Consider the following 13,435-nt stretch of genomic DNA (forward strand, 5'->3'; position numbering starts at 1 on the left):
GTGTGTGCGTTTGTGTGTGGGGGGTTCACGTAGCCAAGAACGACGCAAGGACCTTGAGATAAATAAACTTTAGTGAAGCAAACCAGTTCTCTTCGAAAAACTAGAATTAAAGCCCTAGGCTAACGTCAAAGAAGCAGTTAACAAAGTGACGGACGGTCGAACGTCCGCGAATCTAATAGCGCGGAGTTTGCTCTGCAATCATTTGTATCGAAATGGTCTCCGTTACCAAAGTGTTCCATTGGCAAAACATGAACAAAACGAATCTAAAGAAGACACAGTTCGCGGCCATGTATTGCCGCGAACTATACGCTTTGGTTTGTTTATTTGTGTGTTTTGCTGCCAGTGTCTTGCCGCGTCCAACTGTGTTATCTATGTTATAGAAGTGAAGCCCGCGTTTCTGTCTCTCCAATGTATGTCGCTCAGGCTACATAATTTCATAGGAATAGTGCATCTCATCTCGTCACTAGAACCGAATGTTTCGTCTTTGATCGCCAGTGTTGTAGTGTTCGCGGAGCGCGAGAAACATACAGCCGACACGTCTGGCGTTCAGTCTGAGAGTGCCTTTATTTTTCGCTTCCCCTCCCCGGGTCGCGCCCTCGTATTTCCTGCGTCGGGCCGAGCCGCCGGCTGCGCGCCGTCGGCTCGGGTTTCTCTTGCGTCTCGGCGTAAACACACAGCACATCTCCTCTCAGCCTTCCCTTTCACAAGCGTTGGACAGGCTTGACTACACTTCCACTCCGTGTCTTGTAGCCTTGTGGGGTGGATGAGCTCTCCTGGGGTTCATTTGTTTCTGGCGGCTTTTGGTCGTCGTAAACCGGCGCTTCTCCCACCTCACGTCTCCTTGCTTCTTGCGAAGCTGGCGGGTTTCTCCCAGGCGTTGATTCATTCGATGAGTCTGGAACCTCAACTTCAGGGACTGGGGCTAAGTGGATTCGGTTCCTTCTCAGTTGGTCTGTGTCTGTCTCCACGATGTAAGACCTCGGAGACCCCGCCGATGAAAGCACCGTTCCAGTCTTGTTCTGGTTCTTTATCCACACAGTTCTGCAATGGTACAGAGCGAACCGTAACAGATACCCACCGCCTCATCGGGACCTAACACGCAAAGAAGCGACCACCCTACGACAACTACAGGCAAGAGCGATATGGACTCCGGTATGGGCGAAACACGTCTGTCCGGAGATATATCACACAGACACGTGCCAACGGTGCAAGAAGGCGCGAGCCACCCAGAGCCACATACTCTGGGAATGCTCGCCCCCTGCACCCAACACCCAAGACAACGAGTTGCCAGACGAGATCTGCAGCAAGCTCATCAGCACAGAACTCGGTAATCAACGGGCCGTCGTCCAGCACGTCCTCGAGCTCCTGGACCGGCAGAAACCCGGGACGTCGTCTCGCTTGCGAGACAACGGATAGGGTGAACGCGGGGCTAGGACGAAGACATGGAACACCACAACAAAGAAGCAGCAAGACTACCCACAGAGACAAGGTCCAGCACGTGCCACGTTCCCCTAGGAGCGTGAGACGACCGGTGCTCGCCTTCGGGCTCGCAGCACGGCCGCCGCCTCCGTGGGGCAAGCGGGCACGCAAGAGTCTCCCCTCCCACACCCCCTCCCCTGAACTGCCGGATCGATTCAATAAAGTTGTTTCTCTCTCTCCCGGCTCTAAATCACGGAGGATCCGAGCCCCGTGCCTTCTGTCGTGGTTTCTCTTCTGCTGGGCTGCTCGGCGCAGTTCCCACGCCCGGAGCGCTGTATTGTCGACAACAGCGGGATCTAGCGAACTAGACACTGCCGGAACAGACGTTCTCAGACGCCGTCCCATTAACAACTCCGCAGGGCTAAAGCCATTTGCAAGTGGCGTGGCTCTGTACGCCTGAAGAGCAACATAACTGTCCCCCGTTTTCTGCAGGCTCTTCTTTATGATCCGCACGGCTGCCTCAACGAAGCCATTGCTTTGCGGAAACCTGGGGCTTGATGTTACGTGTTCGAAGCCCCATTCTTCCGCGAACTGGCGGAAAGCAGAGCCGTCAAGTTTTTTGAACTGAGGTCCATTGTCGCTGAAAACTGTCTCAGGCGTGCCATGCCTTGCGAAAATAGACTTCACGTGCTTGATAACTTCTTGAGCTGTCATACTCGGAAGCAGGGCGATCTCGGGATACCTTGAATAATAATCGGTCACAAGCAAGTAGTTCTTCCCTCCACAGTGAAACATGTCCATGGCAACTTTATGCCATGGTCGATCGGGAAAATCAGATGGCATCAACGGCTCATGTCTGTATCCCTGTTCTTTAACGCACTGTGTACATCGGCGAACAAGCTCTTCGATTTCTGTCGATACACCCGGCCACCATACCGACTCTCGGGCTCTTGCTCGACACTTAACAATTCCTTGATGTCCCTGGTGTATCTTCGCGAGTATTTCTTTGCGCATGGGCCCAGGAATTATAATCCTTGATCCTTTCATGAGAAGGCCATCTTGAACAGCTATGTCTGACCTGTGCTGCCAATAATCTTTACATTCGAAAGGGAGCTCTTTGCGGTCTGGCCATCCATCATTGCAGTAGCTGCTCAACTTGCTGCAGATTGGATCTGCCGCTTGCTCTCGTCGAATTTCCGCAAGTCTCTTGTCAGTTGACGGAAGATTGGCAATTACGCTTCTAACGTAGCATGCAACTTCTTCTTCAAGCTCAGTGCTATCTCGGTGAGGTAGCGGCTGTCGAGACAGAGCGTCAGCAGCAACAAGGTCCTTGCCAGGCACATGTGTCATTTTATAGGAAAAACGCATCATGCGCATTTTTAGCCTTTGTAGCCTGGGAGTGATATCCGACAAATGTTTCGACATGAAAATCGGAACTAACGGCTTATGGTCAGTTTCAATGGTAAACTGTAATCCATTGACATACTCCTGAAACTTCTCACATGCCCAGGTCACAGCAAGGCCTTCTTTCTCAATCTGAGCGTACCTCCTTTCTGTCTCTGACAGGCTACGGGATGCGTACGCTGCAGGTCGATAGACTCCATCTTTCTGCTTCTGTCGCAGAACTGCACCTAACCCGAACGATGAGGCATCTGCTGAAACTACAGTCATGTTCTCTGGGTCGAATACTGATAGAACTGGACTTTCAGACAGCTTTTTCTTCAGCAGTTCGAAGCTTTTCTGTTGGGCTGAGGTCCATACCCACTCGCTTTTCGCGTTTAGAAGAGCGTTCATGGGGTGAGCTATTTCTGACATGTTCGGGACAAACTTCATCAGGTAGTTTGCCATTCCGAGAAACCTTCTCAGCTCCTGAGTGTTTGATGGTGGTCTCATGTCAATGATAGCCTGCACTTTTGACGGGTCGGCATGAATTCCTTGGTTATCAACGATGTGTCCCAAGAACTTTACCCTTTGAACATTGAACTCGCACTTTTCACGGTTCAACGTGACGCCATGTTTCTGTAACCTTTCCAGAACCGCTCTGAGACGGGCGTTATGCTCTGCTTGTGTCCTGCCGTAGATCAGGATATCATCCATGTTACACACGACGCCTTCCAGGTTATCCAAAAACTGTGACATCTTCCTTTGGAAGAATTCAGGCGCTGAACTGATTCCGAACGGTAGTCTCTTGAACCGGTACCTGCCAAATGGCGTTATGAACGTGGTCATGCTTCGAGACTCTTCCGCAAGCTCAAACTGCCAAAATCCTGAATTGGCGTCGACTTTGGAGAAGTACTGGGCTCCGGCAAGTTGCGCAAGGACATGTTCACTGACAGGCAGAGGGTGAACTTCTCGCTCTACAAACTTGTTTAGCTCAGTCAGGTCTACGCATATGCATACATCTCCGTCAGGTTTCTGAACAATGACCATTCCAGAACACCATTCTGTTGGCTCCTCAACTGGCTCGATAACATCAAGCTGAACCATCTCTTGAAGTTTTGCTTTGGCCTTCGACATTAATGGTATGGCAACTTTTCGAGGAGTGGTCAACGCTAGCGGTACAGCATCTTCTTTAAGCTTGATCTTGTATGCGAGCTTAATTTTACCAAGACCGGAGAACAGCTTGGGAAACTCACCCTGTGGGTTGACAGCTTCGCTTTTCTGAATGATGACTTGATCAAGACGTTTTACAATGCCTAGTTCTTCGCTAGCTTTCCTTGACAGGAGAGGCATCTGAAGACCATCCACAACGTAGATGCTTCCTTTCATCGACGTGTCGCGGTATGACATGTCTGCCGTTATCATGCCGGAAACAGGAAGTTGTCGCTCATTGGGTCCCTTCAAAACCTTGTCTGGCTTCTGGAGATGAAGATCCCTGAAATATCTCCGGTACGTTTTCACAGGAATCACAGTCACATCAGCTCCAGTGTCAACTTTGAAGGTGACGGGCGACCCATTGATGTCCACACTAGCCATCCACTTGTCGTCGCAGCTGGATGAGACGGCTCCGAGAAATGCATCGTTGCTACTAACGATCTCGCGGACTGATGCTCCTCCTTTGCAGACACGGGCAAAATGTCCCTTTTTGCGGCACTTGTTGCACGTCGCGGTTTGTGCAGGGCACTTCCCTGTAGTGTGCTGCGAGTAGCCACAGAACATACACTGCTTTGCTTCGGATTCAGGCGGCTTCTTGTCTCGTGTTGCAGACCCCTTCCGATTTCTTGGAGGTACAGTCATTTTACGAGTCTGGCCGATTCTGTCCACGTTTCCTTCCTTGTCTCGGTGGAGCGTAGCAGCTTGTTCTTTTACGACTTCAGACTGTCGCGCCATGTTGGTGGCCTTTTCGAGGGTCAGCTCCGCATCCAGCTGCATTCGTTCAGACAGCTTGCGGTCCCTGATGCCCACTACTATCCGGTCCCGGATCATCTCGTCATGCAGTTCCCCGAAACTGCACAACTTGGCCAGTCGGTGTAGCTCAGTGACGAACTCTTCGACACCTTCTCCTTCCCGTTGTTCTCTTCTGAAGAATGTCGCTCTTTCGTACACGACATTTCTTCGAAGTACGAAATGGTTCTCGAACGCCTGCAAAACATCGTTGTAGCTGTTCTTCTGTTCCTCTGTCAACTTGAATGAGGCAAAGATGTCTTCTGCCTTGTCGCCCATAAAGTAGACCAATGCGTAGACTTGTTCCACCGCGCATTTCGAGGCGAGGCCACTCACGATGCGAAAACGTTCAAAACGCCGCTTCCATTGCGGCCACTCACTTGGGCTTGCGAAAGTAAATTCCTCCGGAGGCTTGCATTGAAAACTGGACATGGCCATTTTTCCTTCCTGGGCTTGCGACCCCTCCATCGGTGCCTTTGTAGCAGGTTCGAACGTACGCTGCCACCATGTAGTGTTCGCGGAGCGCGAGAAACATACAGCCGACACGTCTGGCGTTCAGTCTGAGAGTGCCTTTATTTTTCGCTTCCCCTCCCCGGGTCGCGCCCTCGTATTTCCTGCGTCGGGCCGAGCCGCCGGCTGCGCGCCGTCGGCTCGGGTTTCCCTTGCGTCTCGGCGTAAACACACAGCACAAGTGTTCTAGATCTGATTCAATGGTTCTAGAAAGATTAACGCCGAAGGATAAATGCTCGCAAGGCAAACACCGCAGCATTCGATTCGCCAATCTCATTCCGCGCACGTCACTTCGTTGGCTGATTCTACGCCACTTGTATTTTCTTTGAGTTTTTGAGGAACACAAGTTCGCTGCAATCAACTTTGGTTCATTGAAGAAAACCTGCATCGTACTCGGCTACGTGACAATATATATATACTAGAAGCTTAACCTGGCTTCTCTTGTGTTTGACGAAGACGTTAAAAGAACTTAACACAATTCAATTTGAGTAAGCTTGGTAGCAGAAAGGGTATCGCTGTAGCGGTCGTCACCATCGTCTTCATTTCGGACCATTATCATCGTGTTTATGGTACGTACGTCCCTGCGTGCGCTTCTATTTTCATGGGTGGGCCCATCTCTCTCCATACGAGAAAGGTACAACTACGTGGTCATTCTTCTTCGCTGTGCCCTCAACGGGCAGTTGCCTAACGGTACGTGCACACTAGCGTTGCAAGCGTCGAACTTGCCGTGCCGCCCTGCCGACGGCCGCCAGCGGCGCCGCGCCGTTGGCGGCCGTCGGCAGGGCGGCACGGCAAGTTCGACGCTTGTGAGCACGTAGCTTAATGCGGAGATCACTTAGCCACTCACTAAGCGTGCCCCCCCCTTCCCTGCCTTTTCAAGAAGGGGTCCTCGTACTGATTCCATTCTTCGCGCTATCGAAGAGCAGGTCATGTTGACGATGCGTCGCATACGTGAGCACGGACAAATTTTTGCCTCAAGCCAAAAGTATACACCGTATTCTAGAACGAATTATTATCAGGCCTTTGCGCCCCTCTGGGCGATCTTACCAAGCATGCGCATCAACTGGGGGTCGGCGGGGACGGGAAACATGATGTTCATTGAGAAAGCGGCGTTTAATCGATTGATTGATTGATTGTAGGGTTTAACGCGCCGACGCAACGCAGGCGATGAGGCGCGCCGTAGTGGAGGGCTCCGGATTAATTTTGACCACCTGGGGGTCTTTATCGTGCGCCGAAATCTCGTACACACGGGCGTTTTTGCTTTTCGCCTCCATCAAAAAAGCGGCCGCCGCGGCCGGGAATCGAACCCGCGACCTCGTGCTCAGAAGCGCAACGCCTTAGCCACTGAGCCACCGCGGCGGGTCGTTTAATCGGTTTAATCCTGTTCCTAAATCACTCGCCAACATCAAAAGCGGAGAGCGTGGTTAAATGCCTCCGTTCCGTATCGCGGCATTATGGGCCAAGAGCGAAACGGGGAGAGGGACGTCGCAGATATCCCTCTCCGGGCTCAAGGGGATGTGGCGTTTCGTCCCCATGAACGTTATTTACTCTCATGTAGCAACGTTTTATCCGTTTTTTTTTCTTTTCATTAGTGTGAGTAGTGTGAAGCGACGCCTCGCCACAGTGAAGTCTCCAGAATAAAGAAAGAGAGGGAGAGAAATATTTATTTTTTGGAAAGCTTGGGGCTACACAAAGGTTTTGTGCACAGTGCGTGGCCGCAAAGCCTGCGTCGGTGGATACGACCTTTAGTGGGCATTGTTGCAGATAGCTGTGTTGCGCAACCAAGTTTGTCGTCTCGTACACATGGCCGAAGAAGGCGCAGGGACTTAAAATCTCTTGTCTGACTAACGCGGCAGAGATGGCCCTTTCGGCTTACTACTCCTGAGCGAATAAAGCTATCGCTCTCACCAGAGTCCACACCTTCGCTTACCCGCCTCGCCCCTCCTTCGTCCAGGGGCGCTGGTGCTGAGCCACGCAGCCAAGAAGCACGTTCGCGGCCGGCTCCACAAAGCGGGGGCCGGGGAAGCCGGGCACTACTCGCTCGCACTGGTGTGGGCCGAGCCTTCCTTCGACGCCCCGTCCCAGCTCTGGAAAGCTGTCTCCGTGCACAGCCTCCAGGTACGCCGAGAACGTGCACAGTTGCAAGTGTACATCAGGTTACACGGTGTACATCCTGAACTGAAAAAAAGCGCGCTCAAGCGCTGTTTTTTAACGTCATTAAATCCTGCAGTAGAGTACCAAGCGCTTTGTTAAATTGGAGTTAAACATTTTTTTTCTAACGTGGTAGATAAGAGAGCTCGATCAGTCGTCTGCTTACGTCGTCGTCAACAACTGAGATAAACGTTACATCTTCCAGGGCAGGACGGACATTGAAAACTCGCCAAAACTAACTTATCCAGGTATGATATATGGCTCGCTCCAAGCCAAACATTTGAGTGTACGCGCGTTATTCACGAAGCATCGTCACAGCCATCGTCATCTTGACCCGTGGGAAGCGAAATGACGGTGAGCGAAATGCTGCTTATCACAGGAGACGCCAGCGTATGACTATAAAGTAGAGTGGTTTTGTTCCCTCCTCCCTCCCTCCCTTACCCCCCCTCCCCTCTCTCTCTCTCCTGAGAGAGTCAGCAATGCATCCATTCATCAGATTGGGGAGCGGAATCATAAGGGGGACTGTGTGTGTGTGTGCTTGAGCGTTTTTTCAATACACCAATAACCCACCACCACAGTGTTACCCATTCCTTCGAAAAAGCAGTTAACCCCAAATTTCGCCGCCTTCCTGTGCTGATGTGCATCGAGTTCCCGTCGTCATTTTAAGCTTGATATTCGTCATACTTGTCCGTATGGGTGAAAAAATGTTTACTCTTTTCCGGTGTTATATGAGTTGTTGCTGTAGTCTGTTAACCTTTATGAAGGATAGGGCCAAACGCAGACAGCAAGGAATTACAAGAGGTCCCTGCGATGGTTGCCCGAGTGATGCAAAGCTTACCCTGGCTCATTAAGGTGAAAGGCATTTGCCGTGGTTAACCGTTGGTTTTCAGTTGACAGTGACAGAAACGTGGTTGACAGTTTCAAACAATCTTGTATAACTGGTAATATTTTATTTCAGTAAGCCATGCGTGTGTCACTGCTCTCTACTTGACGCTCCAGAGGACGCGAGTTCAGAAAAAAAACACGGGAAAACGTCAATGATTCGAGAATGTTTGCAGCAAAAAGACGCCCTGTTACATGTTTTCAAGTGGCAGCATCAAAACGAGTATTGCAACTATATTTCTTAACCATATGCACCAGCACTTCTGTTTTCATATATATCTTGACGGCCGTTGACGTTTCCACAGCAGCTCCCAAGTGGGTGGTTTTCTGGAATAATACCCCCGTTTCGCGTACATTTGTTCGCGAACAGGTCTCTGCACTATATGTGAGCCTTATCCATATTGCGAAGTTGGGTCAACCTATGCGCTCCGGTTTTGTGTTTTTGTTGTTGTTGGCAAATCGAATTTAACTTCATTCTTCATTAACAAACCATTCTCCCTTCTTTTGGGCACAAATGTTGTGCCTCAGATATGCGTAAGCTGTCGTCCAAGGTGAAACATTGACGGATGTTTGCCGGAATATAATTTGGTGAGGTTGTCAAATTCTTTGCATTTTGTAGGCATCATGTGGCCTCTGATATCTACCCACATACGACCGCATTGACTGAATTCGTCCTCAAAAAAAGAGACGCCAGTAAAGCGGCATAAGCAAAACAATCCCGGGCCATCTCCACTAACGTGAAACCCGGGGGAGGGGCGAGTGAGTGAGTGAGCGAGTGAGTGAGTGATTTATTGAAATATAAAGTGGAAAAGAAGTGGACTGGGGATATTTTCAACTCATTTGGGAGTTCACCAGCATACAACCCAGTCCGGGGGTAAAGGATAGGGGAAATGAAGGGGATAGGTGAGAACAAGTGGGAACAGAGAAAGAGGAAGAAAAAGGAAGAGCTAAGGAGGGCGTAAGGCTGCCCGGCAGGCATTGGGCTACAGTCGTTGCATGAGGTCGGTATAAGTGTATTCAAAGATTGTAAGATATAATTGCCACACGGCGCGCGCTGATTGGGCGCGCAGGAGAAGGCGGGCTTGTCGTTTGTCGTTTGCGCTATCTTGCCTAGCATTTAAAGATAATCTGCAAACATAATCTTTACTAGGAACACATGTTGGGGGGGGGGGGGGGGGGAGGGGGGGAGGCTCCCTTCGTTCACAGGCGCCTAATCATCCATAATGTGGTTTCGATGCTGAGCGCTCGGCGTCTTAGGCCTTCGCGCATTGACGTTTTTGTCCACGGAGATGAGACCGTTAGGGGGTAGAGGTGTACAGCTTTGTTTTAAATATCTTGTGTCTCTGAAGCGCGAGGCGTTGGAAAACGAGTGTCCCGGTGTTTTAGTACCGTGACTACATGAGACGACAGGAGACGCCGACGGCCCGAGCCCCTAAGGTGCTTCGCCCCTAAAACCTGCGGAGGTTGACCAAGACATGCTTCGCTCATAAAAATGGCCTACTGCTGAACAATGTGCTTCACGCTTCACGTGGGGCTGTCTTACGAGCCACCGGTGCGTGTCTGCCCTCCCTTCCCGTTAATGTGATCTCACTTTTGCAAGGATGGCTGAGTGGATGCTCAGCACTGATCGCGGACTGATTACCGGAAACGGTGGCTGCTTTTTTAATTAAAGCAAAAAACTAGAGCGCCCCGGTGCACGAGATTTCGGAGCACGTTCAGGATCCTCACGCGGTCTAAATTCGTAGCGGTCCACGACGGCGCGGCTATAGCCATCTAATGGTCATGCCGACGGAAGTAATTCAACGCGCCTGTTTGACGGCGATTGTCCAGTCGGGAACTCCGGAAGCAGGGTTTGGGCTTATTTGCGGCATTAGTCGATGTCATTACATTCACCATGATTAAGCCATAATGTGTTTATAGTGTTTAGCTGGATGTAGGTCTACTTTGATGACCTATATTTTCTCTTCTTCCACAGGACTACTCGGGGCATCACGAGCTAGAGCTTGTGCCCTGTGTCGCCGCCCCTGCCCAGGAGTACAGAGCCCCTCCTGAGGACTTTTGCTCCCCTCTGGCTCCACTGAGGTACGAGAACGCGAGCTTCAGTTTCTTGTGCATACATTATTAGAAGGTCGTGGTTTGCATGTATTCCTCGCTCATAGCGCACACGGTTCGGGCAACTCAAATTACCCTTTAACCGCAAACATATTAATCTCCTTTACTCGGCAACGCAGGCTTGTATGCGGTGGAGTCTCAGTTACGAAAAGCGTACTTGCACAGATATACGACGACAGTTTATCAACGAAGACACAATGTCGCGTGAGGCGTGTCAGGGTACACCATTACTTCGGAGTTTTACACTTGTTTTGGATAAGCAACACCAAACAATAACCATGCGATCCTTTGAAAGGGAACCCGCTGTCAGGTGCGGCATATAACGCATGCAGCAGACTGAAGCGTGCCTGCGCCAATAAAGCAGAGGGAGGTGCGTCATCAAGATGGCATTAAGATGTGGCATCAAGATGTCGCATCTCCTGAGCAGGTATAGTCATGGCGCTCACACGAGCGAAATGCGTGTCATAAAGCTTCGTGCCATTATGCTCCAAATCACATGTACCCAGTATTTTGCTCTATACAGCTATATCTGTTTGCTCTGACATTGCTTTAAGAACAACAAGGTGTCTTAGAGACCTCTTCCCATGAATAACAGGGACGGGGTGCGCATAGCTCCTGCACGGTATGACAGGATTGAGGGGGGGGGGGATTTTAGGACTCCGCTGGGTGGTTGGAATCGATTGGTTTGGCGACAGCTGACGTGCAGATCAATGCCCTCTGCAGGTTCGACGTCTCAGTGTCGGCTCCTCAGCCCATCGTTACTCCCGTGGCCACCGTGTACAGCATGGGCACCGAATTCCAGCTGCTCAGCCGCAGTGAAGACTTCCTTGCAGACCCGAGGGATCCGAGCTATACCTTCCGCGACCTCGACGAGAGGCGCATCTTCTTCAAAGGTGCCCGCGGCGAGCTCGTTTACGACGCCAACCACGCTTGCCTAGTACCTCGGATTAAAATTATACAGAAGCCGACTCAGCCGTTCGCAATCTCAAGGCGTTATATAGTTCAGCACACTTATTGCTACACTGACGTCACGCGCCTATCGTATACGCCCGCAGACTTGCGGAAGAATTCTCGGTTTTATCCATTTCATGTCCGTTTTAAAGTGCTCATTTCGAGCGAGCCCGGATTGCCTAAAATGAGGCGACCCGGGTGTGACGCAGAACACGGAAGGCGAGGGGTCGGTGTCTGTGCACGTCATTGGTCAGAGGCCTCACAACATGCAACCAATGCAACTATACGTCGCGATTGAAACGGACGTGAAATGGACATTTTTGAAACAGAAACTACTCAGAACTCCGCCTTAGCTCAGGTGTGCTCTCTGTGTCCGCTCCTTTCTTTGGGCTTTTGTTCTTTTTTCCGCTTCCTCGGGTTGCTCTGGGGTTGCTCTGGCGTTGCTCTGGCCGTAGTCAACTGCAGTCTTTGCGGTGCGCGGCCTGCCAATTGAAACGAACAATCGGGAAATGGAGAGCCAGCTGGAAAAGCGAGCTCCGACGCTTGCACGACCGCTGGCGGCGCTGCAAAAAGCGTTTGCCTGACGTCAGCTACGGGACTCTCACATTTGCCGGCTGCTTCAATCGGGCTCACTCTCACTGCCGTTCCTTTGCGTTCGGTTGAGGTTTGATGCCTAGCCGCACCGGACTTAACCTGTGCACAATTTTCACTATAACATAAGGCTTCTAAATGTTCAAGGCGTTGTTACCAGTTCCGGGAAAGCATCACCTGCTTTCCAAAATCCCGTGCGGAGCGCGAAGAGTCAGCGCTGCGTATCCAGCAATCTTTCAAACAGGCCGAACAAGCCAGCTACTAACGCCAGACAACCGAAAGAGTGCAAGACCAGGTATCTAAGAACACGTATAAATTCGCGTGTTCTTTCTGCGTTTTATTTCCGTGTCTCGGTGACCGTAATTTTGTGACACTAGGGAACCGTTCGCAAGCAGAGAGTAATACAGTTTTTCTAACGTCGTTTACAGCAGAAAATTATTGGATAATATGTTTTTTTTTGTCGCTTAACACGCCATGTGCGTGGCAGGTACTAACGTTAAAAAAAAGAACGTTGGATTTAAGATAACCCTCCGTTTTCTTAGGCCCCTGCAAGTCTAATACCAAACTTCTTGACAGTGCGGGTCCTTTTTGAGGCGGACCTCAAGACTCGACCACGACACCGACAACGTGTTGTGTTAAGACTGGGGGCTGTGCGCGTACAGGGCACGTCTTAACTGCTTCGTTTGCAAAACAATCGCAGTTTTAACCTCGACCTAGGTGTACACCGAAGAGGCTTGGCGCAGTCCTTTTCTGTTAAGAGATTTTGTGCCCTTAAGGAAGTTATTGTAGAAAAATCAACATGGAGTAGCTTGCCAATACAGCTTTGTTACAGTCAATAGAGGGCTATAGCAGAGCGGACAGCCAGTCCCGGTACGGTACCCAGTACGCCTGCGCATGCGGACAACCAGTTTTTCCGCCTCTGTACACGACCATTAGCGCCGGTCGCTTACCGGGTACCGTACCGGGACGGACCGGTTCTCCGCTCTGCCATAACTCCATAATAGAGAGTTTTGGCTTACCGTGCTACCGTACAGTTTCCGTTATACTGTGGCCGGCCTCGCTCCCTGCGCCGGAAGTGCACCTTCACATGTTGATTACTTACTGCATATGGACTCGAACAGCGCATAAGGGACATGCTGGAGGTCAGTGGGACAAGCCTTCTTCCTGCAGTGGACTGAAATAGGCTGATGATGATAGAATATGATGACACGCGGCCCCAGGATGCATAGCATGAACTGAAAATCCGGCGCTCCGTCTTTCGTATGTGACTGTATTGCGTCTGTAGACTTTATGTTTGTCTGTTTCAAGGCAGCCTTTCAGTATTCTTCATGAATATATCTACTATAGATAAAGTTTCTCGGTTTTTCTTTCTATTGGGTCTGGGGGGGGGGGGGGGGGGAGGGTAAGACAGTTAAGCTGTGGCTCATCGTGGAAA

At 50.7% G+C, this 13,435-nt stretch overlaps 1 protein-coding gene across 1 annotated transcript in view; it reads left to right on the forward strand.

The window, feature by feature from the left end:
* The window catches only part of LOC144144241 (extracellular matrix organizing protein FRAS1-like), a 101,899-nt gene that overhangs the window by 45,987 nt on the left and 42,477 nt on the right, over positions 1–13,435 (forward strand). The window contains exons 11-13 of the mRNA XM_077675612.1: positions 7,268–7,431; positions 10,322–10,428; positions 11,182–11,351. Of these exons, the coding sequence (XP_077531738.1) occupies positions 7,268–7,431; positions 10,322–10,428; positions 11,182–11,351 (441 nt within the window). The remainder of the gene's footprint in view (positions 1–7,267; positions 7,432–10,321; positions 10,429–11,181; positions 11,352–13,435) is intronic.

The sequence above is a fragment of the Haemaphysalis longicornis genome, unplaced genomic scaffold (genome assembly GCF_048455015.1).
Source record: "Haemaphysalis longicornis isolate Haplotype H1 unplaced genomic scaffold, Haemaphysalis longicornis Haplotype H1 scaffold_1, whole genome shotgun sequence".
Taxonomy (NCBI): domain Eukaryota; kingdom Metazoa; phylum Arthropoda; class Arachnida; order Ixodida; family Ixodidae; genus Haemaphysalis; species Haemaphysalis longicornis.